The 21,621-nt window shown below is 38.7% G+C and overlaps 1 protein-coding gene across 3 annotated transcripts in view; it reads right to left on the reverse strand.

Moving 5' to 3' along the window:
* Positions 1–21,621, reverse strand: part of FRAS1 (Fraser extracellular matrix complex subunit 1) — a 469,972-nt gene that overhangs the window by 250,168 nt on the left and 198,183 nt on the right. For 2 of the 3 annotated variants that reach the window (XM_072623599.1, XM_072623598.1), the window contains exons 14-17: positions 20,836–20,979; positions 12,426–12,566; positions 10,397–10,537; positions 9,103–9,276 (exon numbers count right to left, since the gene is read on the reverse strand). In XM_072623599.1, the coding sequence (XP_072479700.1) occupies positions 9,103–9,276; positions 10,397–10,537; positions 12,426–12,566; positions 20,836–20,979 (600 nt within the window). The remainder of the gene's footprint in view (positions 1–9,102; positions 9,277–10,396; positions 10,538–12,425; positions 12,567–20,835; positions 20,980–21,621) is intronic. The other variant, XM_072623600.1, reaches the window with a different exon arrangement.

Raw genomic sequence — 21,621 nt, forward strand, 5'->3', positions numbered from 1 at the left:
TGTTCATCCTTCATTGCTGAAGAAGACCATGCCATCAGAGAAATAATGACATGACTTGCACTTGACTTTGTTTTGAGTGGGGGAGGGCTGTGCAGGTCACCAGCCTCACTTCTCCTCCAGAGCCATATGAATCCAGTGACCAGATATTCCTCAGGATGACTGGAGATGACCCAGCATGAGGCAACTGGGGTTAAGTGACTTGCCCAAGGTCACACAGTTAGTGAGTGTCAAGTGTCTGAGGTTAGATTTGAACTCAGGTCCTCTTGACTCCTGCATTGGTGCTCTTATCCACTGCACCACCTAGCTGCCCTACACACATATATAAAATTTACAGCAAGGGTATCAGAGATATAAATTGAGTAGTTTGCCTCAGGGTCATAAGCTAACCAGTCAGAGGAAATCCAGATGTTTTGACTTTGAACTATCATGCTTTTTATATGACAAAGGGACAAGAACCTCTACTTCCAACTTTGGAACAGGGGGTGTTAGCCACTTTTGTGCCATGGATCTCTTTGGCAGTCTATTGAAATATAGTGACTCCTTTTCAGAATGCTTTTAAATACATAAAACACATAGGATTATAAAACAAAACAAATTATATTGAAATACAGTTATCAAATATTTTTTTTAAAAATTCGCCAACCCCAGACTAAGAGCCCCTGCCATAGAGTGGCATTCGGCTTTGTCCTTCAGGTTTCATCAATAATGAGACTGATTCAGGTGAATGAGTCATGTTGTCTATTACAAATACCCAAATTAACTACAAAGGACATATGAAGGAAGATGCTATCTGTATCAAGAGAGAGAACTGATAATAGATGTACAGAATGATTTTAAATATTTGCATTTAATGGTAGTCATCTCTAAGGAGTTGGAGGGGAGGGAAAAAATTTACATGTTAACTTTATTATATATTTAAAGGGTATAGCAAATTGTACATAACAAATTTGCACTTTCATGTGCAATCATCATTTTTTATTATACTGTGTTATGGAAATGCTTTTTTATTCCATAAATTTAAAATAAATGAACGAATGACTAAACCAACAATGGCAATAATTCCAAAGGGTATGAAAGATAAAAAGGTTAAGACGCATGAAAAAGCCAAGAACTGCCTTCTAGAGACATCTCAATCTGTCACTACCAACAGATAATAAAACCTGAGAAGCAAGTTGGGGTGAGATGCGGGGCTTAACCAGCTGAGCACGTCTAATTGCTGCCTGCTCCAGCTGGAAGGGGCCTCAAACATCACCTGGTATAGCTCCCCACAGCAGATGCTCAATAATCAATCAATCAAAAAGCATATTTGAGCACTTCCCACCTGGGTGGGTGTTGGTGGTATTTGCCCTTCATTCTCAAGGAAGACCATGACATCAGGAAGGTGATGCCATGACTTGCAAGTGAATTGGATTTAAGTGAGGCAGGGCTGTGCAAAAACACCAGCCTCGCTTTCTTCTCCAGAACCATCTGGGTTCAGTGACCAGATATAGGTCAGGATGACTGGAGATGACCCTGGATTCAGTGGGAGACCTTGGTGTTTTTGACTAAGGTCTTTCCCAAGTCTCAGTTTGACTGAGGCAATGCCCTTTCAGTGATTAAGGTAAGAAATGGAGCACAGAATGGTCTCTTTTACCTAGTCAAAAAAAAAATCATTGTGGGAGGGGAAGACGTTCAGAGTTTCTGACTAAAACAGAAACAGTTGCTATTTACATTCATTCTGAGCCATCAGGCCCAAACAGTGACTAAGTACGGCTTGAGATACTACTGTTGACCAGTCAACAAAAGTCAGAATGATTTGGCTTTAAGGCTTGGCCCTTAAGAAAGAAATGTGAGCCGTAAACCCCAAGATATCTTGTGAGGTTTCAGTGATCAAAATTTACATTCTTTTGAACAGAGCACCTGCAGATAAGGTTATGATTCCCTGTGAGCAGAGAGGGACAAGAGGGAAGGAGAGAAGAAAGAAGAGAGGGAGAGAAGGTAAGGAACAAAGAATAAAAGGAGCTGCGTTGCCCAACTGGAACTGGCCAGTTGGGTCCCCGGTGGGGAAACTGCTACTCCTCAAAAGTTGACCTCTCAAGCGGGACCATGACATTGGGAAGGTGATGTTATGACTTGCAAGAGAATTGGATTTCAGTGAGGCAGGGCTGTGCAAAGTCACCAACCTCATTCTCTACAACAACAATACATGAGCGGCACTGTGTTAAGCACTAGGGACACAAAGAAAGGTCAAAAAAGTTCCCACCTCAAGGACAGGAAATACAAAATCAAAGAAGGCAAGATTGTGAGGGCCTGTAAGAAAGCAGGTGAAGGCAGATCTTATAAAACATGGAGGGGAATAAAATATGGTTTGGCTTATTGTTAAATACAGAGTCTTCTTTATACTTCCAACCCTAGCCAGACTATAGTCACAGAAATTGCAAGGAAAACTAAAATGAATGGTAAAGCCACAATCATCTGAAATGCCAAAGTTCTCTTGTGGAGATGAGGCAAAATGGCAGGTGGAGAAGAAAAAGGTGGCGCTCTCTCTTCTAGGTATATTTGATCCACACCCCGATAATGCAATGGCTTCTTTCAGAAGGCCAACCATGCACGGTATACTCTGACCAATGTTTATTGCTCATATGTGTATTTCTCTTTCCATCATGGCCCAAGTGTAGTCAAATAGCTTGTTTGCATTTGTTACATCACCTTCCGGATAAGCCTCAAAATTCATGTAACAGCTCAGAGTAAAAGCTTTCATTTCTGCATTCTATCAATTGTATAAGACACCCTAGTGGAGCTCTTACTATGGGCTACAAAGATAAAAATGAAATCATCCTTATGCTCAACAAGTTTACATTCTATCGGGGAGGGAGACATGGGCAGATATAAACATACTCAAAATAAGAAAATGCAAAGTCAATACAAGGCAATCTAGGGAAGGAGAACACGATGGCAGCTGAGAGGTTAGGAAAAGTATTTTATAAATTAAGGTACTTGAGCTGAGATTCGAAGGAAGCTCATGATTCTAAGAGGTAGCGGTGAGGAGGGAAAACATTCTTGGTACAGAGAACAGTCTTTGCAAAAGCATAGAGATGGGAGATATGTCACATGTGCAGAGCAGCAAGTTGGCCGGTCTGATCAGACTGAAGGCAGGCTAGTAAAGGCTTTGAATGACAAACAGGAGAGTATGTACTTTATCCCAAAGGCAAGGAGCCCTTGAAGTTTACTGAGCAGAGGTGAGATATGGTCAGAATATTACTACAGAAGCTATGTGATGGAGAACAAAATATTATAGGTCCCCTCAATTGCTTCTACACAGAGACTTCCTTCAAAGGGATAAATATTTGAACCACTCCATGCTGAAATAGTAGAAAAAAGAGACTTTTCCATAAAAGTACTGCCTGCTTTTTCTTTGCATGGCCACCAAGATCAAAGGGGCAAATAAACTCCCAATGACACACTTTTTTTAGGTTCTGAAAACAAGAAAGGACATGTCTGGGTGGATATAGGGAGGAAAAGAGCTGTGCTCAAAGAATTGCTAAGCCTGATTTCCTAGACACCATTTAGTAATTTAAAACAGTTTGTGAGGTTTCTAGAGACATTGAATGGATGGCACAAGGCTCATCAACTGTTACACTCAATATTCCAGGAAAATGAAAGACAACAGAGTTTGGGGAACTACCCAAGCAAAAGGAAGAGTAGGTGAGATCCCTGAGGGGTCTTAGGCAACTCAATTAGCTGATTTCCCCAGCATTCACACCACCTTTAAATTGATTGTCACAATTTACTCAATGACCTATGGGGAGGTCAGCAGGGATTTCTAATAAGTCCCTGTTAGATAACCAGGGACCAAGGTGAATGATAACCATTTCTTCATTAGCCAAGAATCATGAGGTGATAAGGGAAAACAAGAGGACAACATAGGCAAAACTACAATTAAGCACTCCCATAGGATTTCCTTGTCTTTCAGCCTATGGATAAGAAGATTCCCAAAATATCCCCCTTTATTGATTCCAGCAGAATATCACTATATACCTAGTGAATGCCCTAATGCTATAGCATAAAGATGTTTAAGATCATAGGAGCATAGATTTAGTGCTAGAAGGGAACTTAGAGGTCATCTAATCCAACAACCCTTCCATGTTACAGACAGGGAAACTGAGGCCCAAAGAGATAGTAAAGTGATCTGATGCAAAGACACACAGGGAAAAACCTAGGATTTGAACCCAGGACTGCCCTCTTTTCCCCTCATGCTTATCTGATTCATAGGTCAGAAGATCAACCAATTATTAAGTACTTACTATATGCTATATGTAAGATGAAAAGTGATATACATATCAATATATTCATACACATATGTATATATGTATACATATATAGCTATTCATAACATATGCATGTATATATTTTTACATATACACATATATACGCATGTGCATGCTATGAATGGACATATATACATGATTTAGGAATATGACATATACTCATGTGTATAGAAGATATATATACATGTGTATATGTGCACACATGCATGTATGTGTACATACATACGTATGTGTGTATATGCATGTATACAGATGTTTTATATGTATGTGCATATATATTTGTTTTCTTGCTTATTTATTAATTTATCATCCTTTTCTTCTCCAAGCTGAATTATCCTGGCATTATTGATTTATGCTCTTTGGCATTATTTTCAATTATTCAGTTCTCTCTTTCATCCTCCTCTGAATCAATCCCAAATTCCAGACACCTTCTTTAGAAGAACCCAGCATTCTAAGAATAGCCATTAATAACAAGAAGGAGATTATATTCTTAATTCCTGTGGGCTACAGTATATTCTAGCACAAGAAAAAACAGTTTGTTTTGCCATAAGGGAGAATTCTCAATCAAAGGTTTTCAACCTGTTCTGTGCCAGGATTTCACCACAGCCACTCTAAGATTCCATGAGAGGGTAAGTGCGTACTTAGATATCAAGTATAATTTCCAATAGGTCCATTCCATCACCTGAGGGAAACACAAGGCTTTCACAGACACAGAATGTTGTTTCTTGTGAATGTTGTTGACTCTTTTTAGCTGTCAGTACATTTCCAAGTAGTAACAGAAAAACAGGAAAAATGACCCTCCTGAAATAAAAGCCTCTTTTAAGAAGGAAGGAGACAAGTGTTTATTAAGTACCTACTATGTGCCAGGACCTATGCTAAGCACTTTACAAATGTTCTGTCATTTGATCCTTGCAACAGTCCTGGGAGGTAGGTGCTGTGTTGCATTTTACAATTGAGGAAACTGAGGCAGGCAGCAGTGAAGTGACATGTCCAGGGTCACACAGCTGATAAGTATGTGAGAATGGATTTGATTCCAGGCCCAACAATCTATCCACTATGTCACTTAGCTGCCTTTTAAAATCAGATTTTAATATATGAAAACTAACTGAAAAGCAATGTACCAATAGCCTCACTGAACTAATTCAAAGGTGATATTTGTGTGCTAGTGTTAGTGTATGTGTATTTATATTGCTAGGAAAGAGTGTCTGTTCTGTGAAGTCAGCAGTATCAGAATTTTTGAATATAATGATGTTACCCAGAACAGTTAAACTAGGGCAATCCTGATGAAAAGACTAAAGCTGAGTAGAAACTCTGAAATGCAAATGCAGTTAATCAAGACAAACATTTTAAAAAAAGATAAATGTTTGAGCAATTAGGACTATTTGAGAATGAATTATTTACATTCTAGTAAGAAGAAGAAAAAGTGCCCCAGACCACCCAAACATCTTGAAGGTTATAGAATAAAGTGAGACAAAGGGCCTGAAAGCAGTTTTTCAAATAATTTGAATAATTCAAATAATTTCAAATAATTAGTTTTTCTAATAATTTCAAAAAAGTGGGGTAAGGGTGAAGGGGAAGGTACAGACTAAAGAAAGAAGTAGGGATGAAGTTTACTACTAAATGTAATAGGAATTTGCAAATAGAAGACTATACCAGAAAAAAAGAAGGAAAGGAAAGTGTTTATCACTTGAATATCCCATTCATCTAAACTGGTCAAAGGAAAGCTAAAGTAGACTGTACCAAGAATAGATCATTAGTGCTTATTAGCACACTGTTCTCTCACCATCCTCTTCTTTATGAAGAAAGAGTAGGGCAGAGGAAGAGAAGAGGGGGGAAATGAGAAAAAGAGAAAGGGAAATGCACAATTAATGGTCATAAGTCTAAGTGTAAAGGGGATGACCTCACCCACAAAATATAAAATGACAAGAGAATCTGAAAATGTGTTTACAACAAGCACATCTGAAAAATTAAGATTCACATAGTTAAAATAATGGGTTTCGGCAAAATCTTAAGTTATAAACTTATCAAATCAAAGGTAGCAATTAGGATCTCAGACAGGGCAGAAGCAAAAATAAATTTGATTGAAAGGGATGAACAGGGAAACTACATTATTCTTAAAAGTATTATAGAAAATGAATTAATAGCAATATTTAATATATTCATCAAATGACATAGCATCTGGATATTTAAGGAAAAGTTAAAGGAGTTAGAGGAAAAATAGACAGCAAAATAATAATAGTTGGTAAATGAAATGTATACATCTCATACCTTGGCAAATCTAATTTAAAAAGTAAAAGTTAAGAACCTGAAAAGAACATTAGAAAATCTAGTTATGATAACTCTGGCAATTACTGAATAAAAAAAGAAAGGAATATATGTGTGTATGCATGTGCATGTGTGTGTCTATGCCTGCGTATCCTTAGCATCATATAGCATTTTTGCAAAATATGACTGTGTATTGGGGCATAAAAACTTCATAAACAAATTTGGAAACTTGAAATATTAAAGCACACCCCTTAATGACCACAATGGAATAAAAACTGTATTAAGAAGCCACTGAAGAAATTTTTAAATGAATTAAGGACACATGAAACAATCCTGAAGAATCCTGGGAACAAAGAACACATCATAAAAGCATTGGAGATAATTACAACACTGAGATAACATGCTAAATTTGGGGGGATATGACCAAATTTAGTCAGTAGGGGAAATTTTCTGTCTCTAAATACTTTCACCAATAAGGGAAAGAAAGAATACATGAATGAATTGAGGATGTAACTAAAAAAATCTAGAATACGAACATTTTTAAACTTCAATGAAACACCAAACTAGAAAATACTCAAAATCAAATTTCTTGGAGGGGAAAAACTCTACCGTAAATATTTTCATTTTTTTCTCCTCTCACTCAATTCTTTGTGATCTGGCTTTCAAGTTCATTGCTCAACCAATAATTCTCTCTCAATTTACCAGTAAGCTCCTAATTACAAAATCTGATGGCCTTCTAAAAATATCAGCTCTATTTAACAATGTTGACCACTTTCTCCTCAGAAAATATTCTCTTCCTCTCTGGGTTCTGTGTCAATACACTCTCCTTGTTGTCCTTCAGCCTTACCATTTTTCCCTTTCCTTTGCGAGTTCATAATCCATATCATATTGTCTAACTAACAGATTACCCTAAGACTCTGTCCTTGGTCTTGTCTTCTCTTTCTACATATTTTCTCGATGACATCATCATCTCACAGGCTTCCTAGCTCCAGTCTTTTCTGTACTCCAGTTCTGAATTACCACTTTCTTGTTGGACATCCTGAAGGCAGATAAAATTCAACATGTCCAAAACAGAAAACATCATTTTTCGAAAAAAATCTTCACCTCTGCCAAAATTCCCTATTTCTGTCAAGGGCCACATCGTTCTTCCAGGTTCCCAGGATCATAACCTCCATATTATCCTTAATTCCTTACTCTATCAATTTACACATCCATTCAATTCCCAGATATTACTATTTCTAATGCCACAACATCTCTTGCTTCTGCTCCATTCTCTACACTCACACAGCCACTACCTTCTTTCAGACCTTTCTCACCTCCTTCTTAGATTACTGAAATAGCTTCCTAAGTGGTCCCCCTGCTTGAATGTCTCCCTGTCTAATCTATCCTCAGCAAAAATGCCAGTAGTTTTCCTTAAATGTAGATCTCTTTATATCTCTCTTCTACTCCAGTGGTTCCCTATGGGCTCTAATATAAAATATAAACTCTTTTGTTTGGTTTTTAAAGCCCTTCACAACCTGGCTCTAACCTAATTCAGCCTCCTTACATATTACTCTCTTTCTTACACTTTTATGATCCAGTCAATCTGGTCTTCTCTCCCTCTCTCTCCCTCTCCCTCTCCCTCTCCCTCTCCCTCTCCCTCTCCCTTACCTCCCCTCTCCCTCCCCCTCCCCCTCCCCCTCTCTCTCTCTTCTTGTAAATTAAATGAAGATGAAAGGATGGAATACTTCTTACTTTCTGGGGTACTGGCTCTTCCTCTCTGTCTCAGACATATTATTCCAGTGACCTTCCCTCTCTCAAGCTACACAGGCCAACCAGTATTACACAAATTCCTACAGACAATCTTGCCCAATGGCAAAAAGAGTTGCCTCAAGCACACTTTGATTTTGACACAAGTCTGCCTTTTCTTTAAAAGCTACTAATGTGTGTTTCTAAAAGTCAATTAGAAGACATGGCAACTAACTTCAGAGAATAAATTATATGACTTATTCCATTTGCCTACTCTACTGCTTTCTGAAATAAGTTTATACAGTATTTGACTAGAGAGACACTTTTAAGAGGTAACAAGGTTTGCTGACTAAACCTACTGCTGCTCTGGTGACTTTAAGAAAAGACGTCAGGGGCAGAGTCATAAGTAATCGTGTTCGCCTGCAGTGCAAAATGGAACGGGGCTGCTGTTTCTTTTTCATTTTTCACTCCATTGGTTTTCTGTGTTTTCTCCCCTCATTCACTTAACAACCCACTTTTCTAGGACAATAGCAATTGATATAATGCTACGCAACAGTCCAATCATGTACAAAGAACAAGTAGTGATGTCACTTTTTTATAAGATGAAGAAACAGACGCTCAAGAATTAAGTGGCTTTCCCATGGACTCAAACCCAGAACCTCCAAGTTCTGTGCTCTTTCTACCACACTGCATTACTTACAAAAGCAGAACTTGGGAGCAGTCCAGAACATTCTTGTACAATCCCAGCAAACCTCAGCCTAACCTAGAACCCCTGCCTCCCACATGTTGTTAGATGGCTCACCTTCGCAGAGTCCAGTTATCTCTAGGTAAAAGTGAGCTTTGCACGGGGACACACACGTGCCAGAGGGGACTTCCCCAGACACCCAGTCAGCCTGCACCCCTTCCTCTGGTTTCCTGCATTGGGTGCAATTGGAAGCTTCTGGACCAAAACAATTCAGACATGAGGGATGACAAGCTGCAACCAAGAATAAGAATATTGTGTGAAAATTAATACACAAGCTTTTCTTTTTCTTAACAAAGCAAAGAATCTCTCATTGAACCAAAAAGTCCACTGGATGAATCCACTTACTAATGCAATCTCTCCCTACAGTCTCTTTATTAGCAGTCTCTTGTGATATTCAAGTTGCCAGTAATTCTAATGAGTTTCTTTCCATTGAACACAAATACCCGTTAACCAAAGACCATTTTCAAATCTGTTTTTGCCCAAATGAGAGCCTAGTGTTAAAAAATTCCAGTTGCTTATGAATGTCATTGACCATTCATTCCTTTCAGGAAAACAAAATGGAAACAAATAATTAATCTAGAGGCTTTGTTAGGCAAATGGGGGAAAAGCAAACAAAAAAACAGATGGGGTGGAGGGAAGGTTAAACCCTGGGAAAGAAAATGGAAATGTTTCACATGATCCAATATGTATAATCTATATCTAATTCCTTACCATCTCAGGGAGAAGGGAGAGGAGAGAGGGAGAGAATTGGGAACTCAAAACTTAAAAAAAGTTTAAAAAATTGTTTTAACATGCAACTGAAGGAGAAAATAAAATATATAAAATTAAAAAAATGAAAATGTCAATTCTTCTGAACATGGGAAGAAAAATCATGATGTGCTGGATAGGTCTGCAAATGGTCACATATTGTCCAGTGATAAAATTAAAAACCACTTGCTTTACCTTACACTACAGATGACAAATGCACACTACAGTTATTTGTGCTGTCAGATTTAGAAAGAGAAATTTATTTAAATAATAGTTACACTGAAAAAAATAATAAAATCTATAGTCATCATAGCTAATACATTAAGTGCCATGGCTTACAAAGTACTTTGCATAGGCTATCTCTTTCAATCCCTTCAACAACCTTATGAAGTAGGTGCCATTTTAGTTCTCATTGACAGATGAGGAAACTAAGCCTAAAGAGAGGTGTGTAAGTGACTTGCCCAGGGTCACATGACTTGAAACAGTCTGAGGCAAACTCAGCTCTCCCTGATTGCAAATCCAATGACCACAATTCCATTGACTTGTAACAGAAGATCCCCAGAAGAGAAATAATGATATTTTGTAGGACTTAATAATCCAATACCTTTGCAGATGCCATGCTCAGGGTAAAAACTCTGTCCGCAGTCGGAGAGACACTGGTTTTGGTGCAACACCAAAGAATGGGAACAAGAAGTACAGTGAGTAGCTGAGGGGCCACTGCAGCTGGCGCATGAAACATGGCAACCTAGAGAAGGCAACAGAAGGGAGCTAATACAATGGGACATGAGTCACCTATGAAGAAGTCAAGATGGCTGGCTGCTTTACCCTTTCCCTGTTCATGGATGCATGAAACAGACAAAGATTCACCAATCCCTTAGCATGCCCAGAGCATCTCCCCTAAGGGTATATCTCTGTGGATTCTTCATCCAAGGTATACCTTGGTGAACTTCTGAATCAACAAACATTTTGTTTGGGCCTATTGAGTGCCATGCATTGTGCTAGGTGCTTAAAATGCAAAGACCAAAAGTCTCCAAGGATCTTAGTCACAATGGAGCAGACAATATATACGCACAAAATAAATACAAGGTCACAGAAGGGGGGCACTAGCATTTATGGAGGGTGAATCAGGAGAAGCATCATCACACAGGAGGCAAAAGCTTGAACTAAGCTTTGGAGGAAAGAGAATTTTAAGAGAATGGAGTACAAACAGACCTTTAAAAAAATTTTCAAGTCGCCAAAAATGTGTTTTCTCTCCCTCCCACCTTATCTCACCTCATGCCCAAGGAAGAAGAAAAAAAGAAAATCCTTGTAACAATTATGTATAGTCAAGTAAAACAAATTCCCACATTTACCATATGTCTCATTCGAATACAAGAAGACTATACGAGAAGATGACAGGCATTCATGAATACTGGAAGGGCACAGGACCAACACTGAGTAATGTGATGGCATTTTCTTTTAAGAATTACATTTCCTAAACACACAGATGGGTCCCAACTTAGAAATGGATTATGTTCTAAATGTCAGCATGCAAGTTAGATGTTTGGAACCAGGAACACATTTTCTAACTGAAATAAAGCTATGTATGGTAATGACTTTCCAAGGTCTGCTCACATCAGCCTGCTTGCCCTATTATCTAACTGAATATGGGGAAGTTAGGTGGCGCTGCGATGGATAAGGCACTGGTCCTGGAGTCAGGAAGACTCATCTTCATGAGTTCAAATCTAACCTCAGACACTCCCTATGTGACTGTGAGCAAGTCACTTAACCCCATTTGCTCCAGTTTTCTCATTGGTAAAATGAGCTGGCATAGGAAATGGCAAACCACTGTAGTATCTTTGCCAAGAAATCCGCAAATGGGGTCATAAAGAATCAGACACAACTAAAAAGACCAAATATCTCTACCTGAATACATTCCTACTGCAGCTCTCATTTTGAGATTGGAACTATCCTTCCCTACACCTGTTGGGCACTGGCAATTGAAATTCCCCCAACTTAAGTGTTTTGTGAGTAGCTCCCAGAACCTAAGACAGGGTTGTAGCAATAAGGGGGCTAGAGGCATAAGAAGCTAGGGTTATGGTTAGCGAATACTGTTACAAATGGGATAAAAGCAGAGAGAAAAAAGGTCAGAAATTAAAGGTGGTGAGGTAAAGTGGGAGGCAAGCAGAATTTAGACAAGTCACAATTTAGCCTCAAAAAAAAAGTATTCTTCATTAGTAACAAGATTTGAAATAAGGAAAATTGTGATACATATTTCAAAAAATTTTTAGACATCTGCTTCGGATTTTTATTTATTGTAGATATGCCAGAAATAAAGCTTTTAAGTCGTAAATGTGCATAGGGACTTTAGAGAAAACATGTCTTTAGTGAAACAATTTATTTCCTGAATTGATATACACACCTAGAAGTCATTGTTTTAAATCATTCAAACTCCCCTCAAGCACACACTTATACATATTCAGAATATACAGACAAAATCCTCTTTCATCTAAAATGTTCCTTTTATGTCCAGGGATCCTGAAATGGTAAGACCACACATGGAAGGTCATAGCACAGAACATCCCAAAGAGGTCTCATTAATGCTTTCTCACAACAATGTTAATGAGGATGACAAAATGATCATCAGGGCTTACCTGAACATCTGCCTGTGCCATCAGGATAGTGCCCAGGAGGGCATTTTGGAATGCACCTGCCATCATGCCATACGGTACTCTTAGCACATGTCAGACAGCGAGGGCTCTCTGGACCGCAGCTCTCACAGGATGGGTCACAAGCTAAGGAGGGAGAAAAATCCATAAAGGAAACTCAGTAGCAGAACAGATTCTTTACAGGTGTAACAGCCCCTCTCAATACAGCAATCTCATTCTTAGGCTGCCTGGGTCAGACTCTATTTACTTGATCCCCAGTCTTTCAGAGTACTTTACTAATTCAACTACAGGAGTGATGGAGGAGCAAAGAGCTGCTAATTCAAGAATAACTGGTAGCATTAATAATAATAGCATTGCCAATCCAATAAACCTTTATCAAGCCCCTACTGTGGGCCAGGCACTATAGTAAGCACTGGGGATATAGTTTTAAAAAAAAAAGTCACTACCCTCAAGGAACTTACGATTTAAAGGGGGTGGGGAGAGAGAGAAGATAACACACAAAAAGAAACAGATGGGAGAGATGGGACAGCAGGAGATATCTGGGACAGGTGGGGTGGGGAGGAGGGGAAAACCAGGTAGAATGAGCTGAAAGTCCAGTTCCTGTACTCTATAAAGGAAGGCACTGGGAGGAGTTTGGCACTTCACCTTCCTGTCTTCTAATCAGAGGGGAGAAAGAAGGCTGAGGAAGGTGGTGTCCATCAAGGCTTAAGTTAGCAGTGGGGAGTTTAGAAGTGAACATCTTGGAAGCAACATCTTGTTTCTTGGATTGGAAAACAGGCAGCATTTACACAGTATTTGAAGGTTTGTGAAGTGCATTACAAAAATTATCTCATTTGATCCTGGAACAATGCTGGAAGTTGGATGTTAGTATTATCTCCAATTTACAGATAAGAAAACCGAGGCAGGGGAAGGCTAAGTGACTTCCCACACTTACACAGTAAGTATGAATCAGAGATCAAATCTGAACTCAGGTTTACCTGCATGCAGGTCCAGGCCTCTATTTATAAGGTACTACCAGAGATTCAGCTAAATTAACATAATGCCCTGGCCCTGCTAGGAACAAAGCAAGGTTTCTCCCTCTAGACTGAGTCTACTTTACTTAGAATGGACTCACGCTGCTGAGTTTCACAAAGTGTTCTGGATCTTCCAAAACCCTTCCACTTACTCTCAGAAAACCCCCCTTTCCACCAATGGATTATTTATTCATTCATTCCCAAAATATTTACTGAGCACTTGAACTAGGGAGTAAGAAAAGCACTCTGGTCCTAAAAGGCAAAGGACTGGACTGATGGACCATGAACCCAAGTTAAGTCTTGTCTTCACTAACCACCTATGCGACCTTAGGCAAGTGGCTCCATCTCTCTGAAATTTAGTTTCCTTATCTGTAAGATGGGGATAAGTAGGAGTGATGTGTAGGTGCTGCAAAGAGATAAATTTAGTCTTGAGGTAGGAAAAAAATCCCTAATTGTTAAAGCTCTCCAAAAATAGGCAGCTTTGAGATGAAGAGGTAGAAACCTCAGCAAAGGGCTTAAGGCTGGAGGAGAGGCTGTCAGGTCAGAGAGAGGGGAAGTCTTCTTCTGAAATAGGGTCACACTTGGCTTCTGAGGCCTCTTCCAGCTCTCAAACTATTTCTAATGCCATGCTTTCAACAGACTATTCTGAAATGCCTCCCACAATGACTTGAGTTTGAAATTGCTGCAGATAGCAACTATTCTCTTGTAACCTATCACTCACTGTATTTCTGTCTCTGAAATCGTTCATCAGAACAGAAAACACAAGGCTGTGGGTAATAACTAGTGCTAATAAGAGTCAGGACAGCTGATAGAGAGAAGGCCCAGGAAGTCCTGGGTTCAGATCTAGCCTCAGATACACAATGGTTATATGATGCTGTACAAGAGCTCCACTGAGTTCTAAGCAACTAAAACTACACACCTTAATCAAAGGATTTTTTTTTTGTGTGTAAACCTTGATTTTACTGGTATAGAAAACTCCTCCTACTAACAGAGACCAACAATTCTTCAACACTTTACAGTCTGAGAGAGTTGCTTGGGGCCAGGGGAGGTAGTGTGATTTGCAAGGTGATGCAGCCAGACATAGCACCAGAGCCAAGACTCGAACCCAGATGCTCCAGGTTCTGGGAGCTATAAGAAGAACCAGAACAAAAAATGAAAGAGAAAACAACAGTGATTGGTCTTACTTGTGTGAAAATAATTTGGATAGCTCCACTCAAATACACCCCATTCCTTGTGACTTAATGGGTGTTGATGATTGTATTAGTGAGGTAAACAAGATGAGAGTTAAGGGTGATTATATTAGTGAGTTAAGCAGAATAGTTAAATTTTATTTAATTACATTAGTTAATGCTGTGAGAATAATAGGTAAGTGGGCTATTATTAACCAGCCCATCGTGTATTGATTATAATATTAATTCTATTTGGTTTATTATGGAACTATATTATTAGATATTGTTATCCTATATGAGGCCTGATATCAACTTATGTTAGGAATTTTCTGTATTAGAACTACACCTCCACTCTCGCCTCCAACTCCTAAGAGAAATTGGCTTTTAAAAAACACAGCTTTCTTAGCTTTCTTGTTCTCTAGATGTGAATGCTCATTATGGCTTATGAAAAGTCCCAGAATTCTGCTGACAAAGTACAAATGGTTGATGGACACCAACCTTCATCAGTCATGGAGTTCCTACCCCTTCTGAAAATGACCAATCATGAATTGTTAACATCCATTAGTGACTTTTAATGTTCGATAAAAGGTCGTAAATGGAGAGCAAAGGCATCCTTGGCCATGAGGAAGATCTTTAATCCAATTGCTTAAGGACCACTGGTCTAATAAATTGATCATGCCTGGGGCTCTGCCTCAATTTCCTTTTGTTGGGGTTTGGATTTTTGCAGGCCACACATGGAAAAGCCAAAAGTAGAATTTGGAGAGGAAACATTTGGGAGAAATTGAGGCAATTCTGAAGAGCAATTTCTAGGTCCAGAAATGGGGCCAGATTTTAGTTCTAGGTTGAACGAGGACCAGGATCAAGAGCAGTTAAGAAAGCTACCCAAAGATGAAGAAGGACTATGGATGATTAAGGAAGATGAGGGAGTATAGTCCAAAGAGTAAGATTTAAGAAAGGATAGACAAAGGTAAGTTAAAAGAGATTAAATAGGATAATTAGGGGGGAAAGTAAATTTAGAGAGGGAATGGAGTGTTGGGCACATTGATGAAAAAGGAGATTGATGGAGTATAAACTCGGAATTGTTGAGATTAAGAAAAGGAAATTGTGGGATTGTCAAGTTATTAAGAGGTGGATGTAAAAGTGTTAACCAGGTGTTTAGGATTAAGTTGTAAACAGAAGTCCAAAAAAAGGCTAAAAATCTCAACCATTTCAAAAGGTAAAAGAAATTATGTTGTGTCTTGCACCTAGCATGGACTGTTTCTTTTCCTGCCATAGCTAAGTGACTGTTATCTGTGTTCCAAGTGAACCTTGATCCCCATCCTGGAGGAGGCAAAGGTTCTTGAAGATCCCCTCTCCATATCCCAGGGCTGTAGGGATAAGGAAGCATTTCTTTAATAAAAAATAAACAAGGCTACATTGAAGGAAAAAAAGATCTGAAGTATGAGAGAACTGAACCTTGTGAAGACATTAAAGAATGTCTCATATGTAGAAGAAAGGAAACGAAAAAGATGGATGTACAATTACAATTTTAAAAACCAATTTATGGCTTTTCCTAAAAAGGGGGCATCTGGATACTCTTATCCTCCAAGATGGATATAGTGGGACCACAAAACATATAAGGTGCATTAAGCAATAGAGGATGAACGTAAAGATAGAAATAACAATAATAATTAATATTTACATAATAACATATTTAACAAACAATAGTTAAATAACAACTGCTAATATTTATGTAACTGTATAATTTAAATAATATTTCTATATTTACTAACAACTAACATTGATATAACACTCTAAGGTTTACAAAATGCTTTACAAATATCTCCTTTGATCCTCAAAACAACTCTGGGAAGTAGGTGCTATTATTAGGGGCAGACAGAATTTACCCAGAGTCACACAGCTGCTAAGTGTCTAAGACAGGATTTGAACTCAGGTCTTCCTGATTCTGATACTCCCTTTCCCTCCCCAAATACAATACCACTTAGTTGTCCTTAGTACTTGGTGATTCCCTATCAGGGATTCTGAGAAAGCTATTTGTTGATCTAATAATAATAGAGAAGTCTGTTGTCTTCTTGTCATGTATATTTAAGACATAAGAAAGGATCTGCCATGAAATATCAAAACAGATGACAATTTTCTATTTCTGGTGATTCTCTCAGACATGAATGACACTGGCAGAAAGAACCTAGAAAGCACCATCAACCATTACAAATTCTTCAACAAGAAACTCAAGACCATGGAGGCAAAGGCTGAGTACATCTCACATTGCCCATTGGAGTGAAGTGAGAAAAACAAATCTGAAATCTGAACAACTGACTTTTGAAAATGGGACTTGAATTTCTCAGCCATGGCCTCAAATATTGGATAACAGATTCCCAGACACAGAAAAAATGTACCTGACAAGAGCTAGGAAAAATATAGTCACATCCATCACAGTGTCTGACACACGGTAGGTGCTTAATAAATGTTTATCAAGTGATTGTTTTAAAAAATCTTTAACTTGAAAGGATAGAAGGAACAAAAGACTACTTGTGCATATCTCCCAAGTAAGATACCATAAAGAACAGAAATAAAAATGGAAGAATAGAAACTGAGACAGTCAAAATTTCACAGAAAACAAGATGCAAGAAATGAGCTAGTAGTAAAAACCCATGGTCTCAAATATCTATGTACAAATTCCAAAATGTAGGAAAGAAACAAGAAGATCTAGAAGTAAAGTAGTAGTAGTAAAATTTTCTAAGTAAAATAGGCAAATTAGACCTCATAGGCATCCCTGCTATTTGGAGAGATGAAGCTCATGACTGACCCATGCCTCTGGATGGGAATAACTGATTAAATATTATAAAAAAAAAAAAAAAAAAACAGAACAAGTAGAAAAGGTTGGGGTGGGAAGTATTTTGGGTAACACTATAGTTTAAGAAGGATTTAGGGGAAATATAATAGAAAGAATGAGTGCAGACCAATAGAGCATTTTTTAAAAAGTGATTCATCATTGGTGTGTACTACAGACCACCTGATCAGAAAGCAGAACTAGAAGAGAAGTTTGGGAAACAGATCACAAACCCCAAAGACATAATATAGTAGCGATGGAGAATTTCACTTATTTAGAAATGTCCCGGAGCTCTCTTCCTGTCACAAGTAGAAGACCCAATAATTCCTTAACTTGTCTGAACAATAATGTCATTCTTCAAGAGGTGGAGGAACAAAGGGAAATTCTAATCTGTCTGATTCTTACTGAAAAGAATGAGTTTTAGAGGGAGAAATGATAGGAACCTTTGGGAGAAGTAACCTCTCCCTCCTAGAGTCTATGACAAAGGGAAGAAATGGTGGCATAGTTTGACGTGTTCTAGATTTTGTCAAAGTAGATTTTAAAGAGTTCAGAGGAAAGATAAGAACTCTGGGAGTAAAATGTTTCAAGGAAATCAGCCCAGGAAGAATTGGAGATGCCTAAGAATTAAATTCTGATACATAAGGAAAACAAAGAGGAAGAAAACTGGGATTCATCAAAGCATAAAGAACTCACCAACCACCACAGATTTTAAAATAAAAGTTTTAAAGATGTCAGCAAGATTAATAATGGGAGATGAATTTAAGTGCCAAGATACTGTAAAAAATAGTCGAGGATACTAAAGCTCAGGATAGGCTGAAGTTGGAAAGAGAAAGTAAATACAGGAAAAAGGGGGAAAGTTATTCCTGGGGGAAGGGGAGGAAACAGATCAAAGAAGGGAGAGGACCTTTGCTTGGATGGAAAGAATGACCACCAAGATAAGGCAGGTGGCTTAATTTCTATTGTGCTACAAAGAATGACCTTTACACAGGAAAAGGCAGAGCAAGATTAGCATATTGTCTTTAGATGTCTGAGATAAGAGAGGAGATTGGAAGAAAGCACCTCCCTGCTCTGGGTAACTTCAAGCCACCTGACCCTGATGAACTCTATCCTCAGGTTTCTTGAAAAGAACTGGCTGGGGAAGGGGGGAAAATTGGCTGGTGGGATTAATGAGCCTCTGTCAGTAACATATGAATGATTATGGAAAACCAGAGAGATACCATAAGATTGGAAAAGAGCAGGTGTTCTCCCAGTTTTCACAAAAGAGAACAGAACTGAGCCGCAAACCTTACATCAGTGAAACTTTTATTGAGAAAATTGAAGAATCATTATTTAAGCAGGTAGTTGGGGTACATAGATGGTACAGTGGACAGAGCATCAATCCTAGAGTCAAGGAAGACTTGAGTTCCAACATGGCCTCTGATACTTACTAACTGTGTAACCCTAGGCAAGGCACTTAACCCTTTTTGCCTCAGTTTCCTCATCTATAAAATAAACTGGAGAAGGAAATGGCAAACCACTCCAATATTTTTGCCAAGAAAATCTCAAATGAAGTCACAAAGAAGTCAGGCACAACTGAAACAACTGAACAACAAAGTTGGCAAAGACCTAGAAAGGGAGGAGAAGATTACAAAGAATCAACATGGCTTTACCAAAAACAGATAATGTCAGATTCACCACATTTCCTCTTTTGACAGAAATTACTAAATGTGGATATAGTTCGCCTAGATCTTGGCAAATCATCACCTAAAGCACTGAGTCAAACTCAGGTAGAAACAAGAGGTTGCTAATCCATACGTAAGGATCCACACAGACTGTGTAATTGACTTAGTTTTAAAATGTAATGCTCTCTGTAATGTATTTTTATTTGTTTTATTAAATATTTCCAAATTACATTTTAATTCAATTCAGGCCTCACTCAGGAGTGTTGCAGAATACCTCTGTGCTAAATAAAGTAACTCCTACTGTTCTTATAAGAGAAGACAGAGACATGTGGATGAGATGAGAATACAATTGTTCTCAGAATTCAGGAGTCATATCTGGTTGGTTGGCTGGATTAGAAGAACAGTTGTTAATAGTTCCATGTCACATTGACAGAATGTCTCCTGGAGAATAACCCAGGGATCTGTATTTATCTCAGAGCTATTGAACATTTTTTTTCTAGAGACTCAGGTGGAATCCTCATCAAACGTGCAAAGGACACCAAGGTAACATCCTAGATTAGATTTGAGATCCACAAGGCTCCGAATCAGCAAGAGCCCTAGGCTGAAGCTAATGAGATGAAATTCAATGGGATTAATATAAAGTCTTACAGGAAGGTACAAAAGGTCAAATTCACAAATGCTAGTGGGGGTGGGGGGGGAGTTGTTAAGGCAGCAAATATTCTGGAATGGTATCTGGGAGTTTAGTGGGCAGCACAATGAATCAGCCTGCGATACGGAATGAGGGGTCTATTGGTCTCAGCACCCTTCCTGAGCTACATATTAACTGGAGTATTCAATTCCGTTTTGGGCACCATGGTTTAAGAAGTTCACTCATAAATTAGAACATGCCCAGAGTAGGAAAACCAGGACAGTGAAAGACCTTGAGTTTCTGTAATAAACAGATAGGTTGACAGAACTGGGCCTGTTTAGTCTAAAGAAAAGAAGCCTCGAAGGAGACGATGAGACAGCCATCTCCAAGCACATGAAGGGTTACTATGAAGAAGGAATTGGACTTCTGCTTGGTCCCAGCAGGCAGAGTCAGGAACTGGATTTGCAAAGAGATGAATTTAAAACTGATGTGAGAAAAACTGCTTAAATTCAAGCTGTCTCAAAATGTGAGAGGTTACCCACCCCTACCTAATTTTCAAGCAGGGCCATTGGTTAAGTATGGAAAAGTGGTGATTTCTCTTGTACACGAGTCACTTCACTTCTCTGTGCCTCAGTTTCCTCAATTATAAAATGGTGATAGGAGCACCTACTTCACAGGGTGGTTGTGAAGGTCAAATGACTTAATGTATGTTAAATATTTCTCTGACGTTAAAGTGCTAGCTATGTAAACGCTATTATTATTGTCATCTGTACTCTAAGACCAGCTGTCTATCCACTATGCCCTGCTACCTCTCTTGGAATTATACGGGATTATGTCATGTTAGTTCAGCACGCTTAACTTTTAGAAACCCCTATCCTCCTCCCTGATGCCACTGAGACTTTATCTATTTATCAATGTATGTAAAGTGTTGTTGGTACCTTACTTCCAGTATCATCCAATGGCACCATTATGCCCCCAAGGCACTTCATCTCACTTCAGTCTTTCAATGGATTAATAAATTTGAGTGAAAGGGAAAGAAGGCAAAGGAAAAGAGAGAAAGCAAACACCAGCTGTACTGGCTACCATCTTCTTACCTTCACAGACTCCATTTTTGTTGTAAAACCCCTGACCACAGCTGCCCTCACAAGAACCTTCTCTGAGTACTTGGAACTGATCCTGGCAAGACAAGCAATTCTTCTCCGTTGGTCCCCAGCATGTAGCACAGGATCTGTGGCAACCTGAAGGCAAAACACACAATCGCTGAACAGTGTATGACACAAAACCCACCATTTTTAAAGTTTTTGTTTTAAAGATCTAGAATTGTCATTAGAATTCTGGCAACTTTACTCCTCAAATGTTGAGAAGGGGCAAACATAGAAGAAAATAAAATGCATCTACTGTCCAACTGGTCATATGACCTTGAAAAAGGGGGCCTCGGTTTCCAGAGCTATAAAATGAGGATCAATTCTTTTTAAATCATAGTCAGAGCTAAGAAGAGCCTTGGAGCTCTCACCAAAGTCCTTCCTTGGAAATATGAGAAAACTGAGGCCCAGAAAAATTATATGATTAGCAGCCAAGGTCACACAATGTCAAAGATAGGATTAGAATTCAGAACTCACAACTTCTCAGACATATTCTCTTACCACTCTAGCTCCCAGGGCTATCAAGAGGTAAGTACTCTGTAGATTGTAAAGCATGATATAAATTGACCACCCACAAAACAAAGGAGGTGCACAAAATTCCTAAGGTGACCAGAAATCCAAAACAGACATCAAAAAGTTACTATACTCAAGAAGAAACCAAGGGGTATTGGAAATCATCTTGTTGCAAAATCAGTTAATAAGAACTAATAAGAAAAATATAGCTTTAAAGGGGAAAAA

The sequence above is a fragment of the Notamacropus eugenii genome, chromosome 7 (assembly GCF_028372415.1).
Source record: "Notamacropus eugenii isolate mMacEug1 chromosome 7, mMacEug1.pri_v2, whole genome shotgun sequence".
NCBI classification, from domain to species: Eukaryota; Metazoa; Chordata; class Mammalia; order Diprotodontia; family Macropodidae; genus Notamacropus; species Notamacropus eugenii.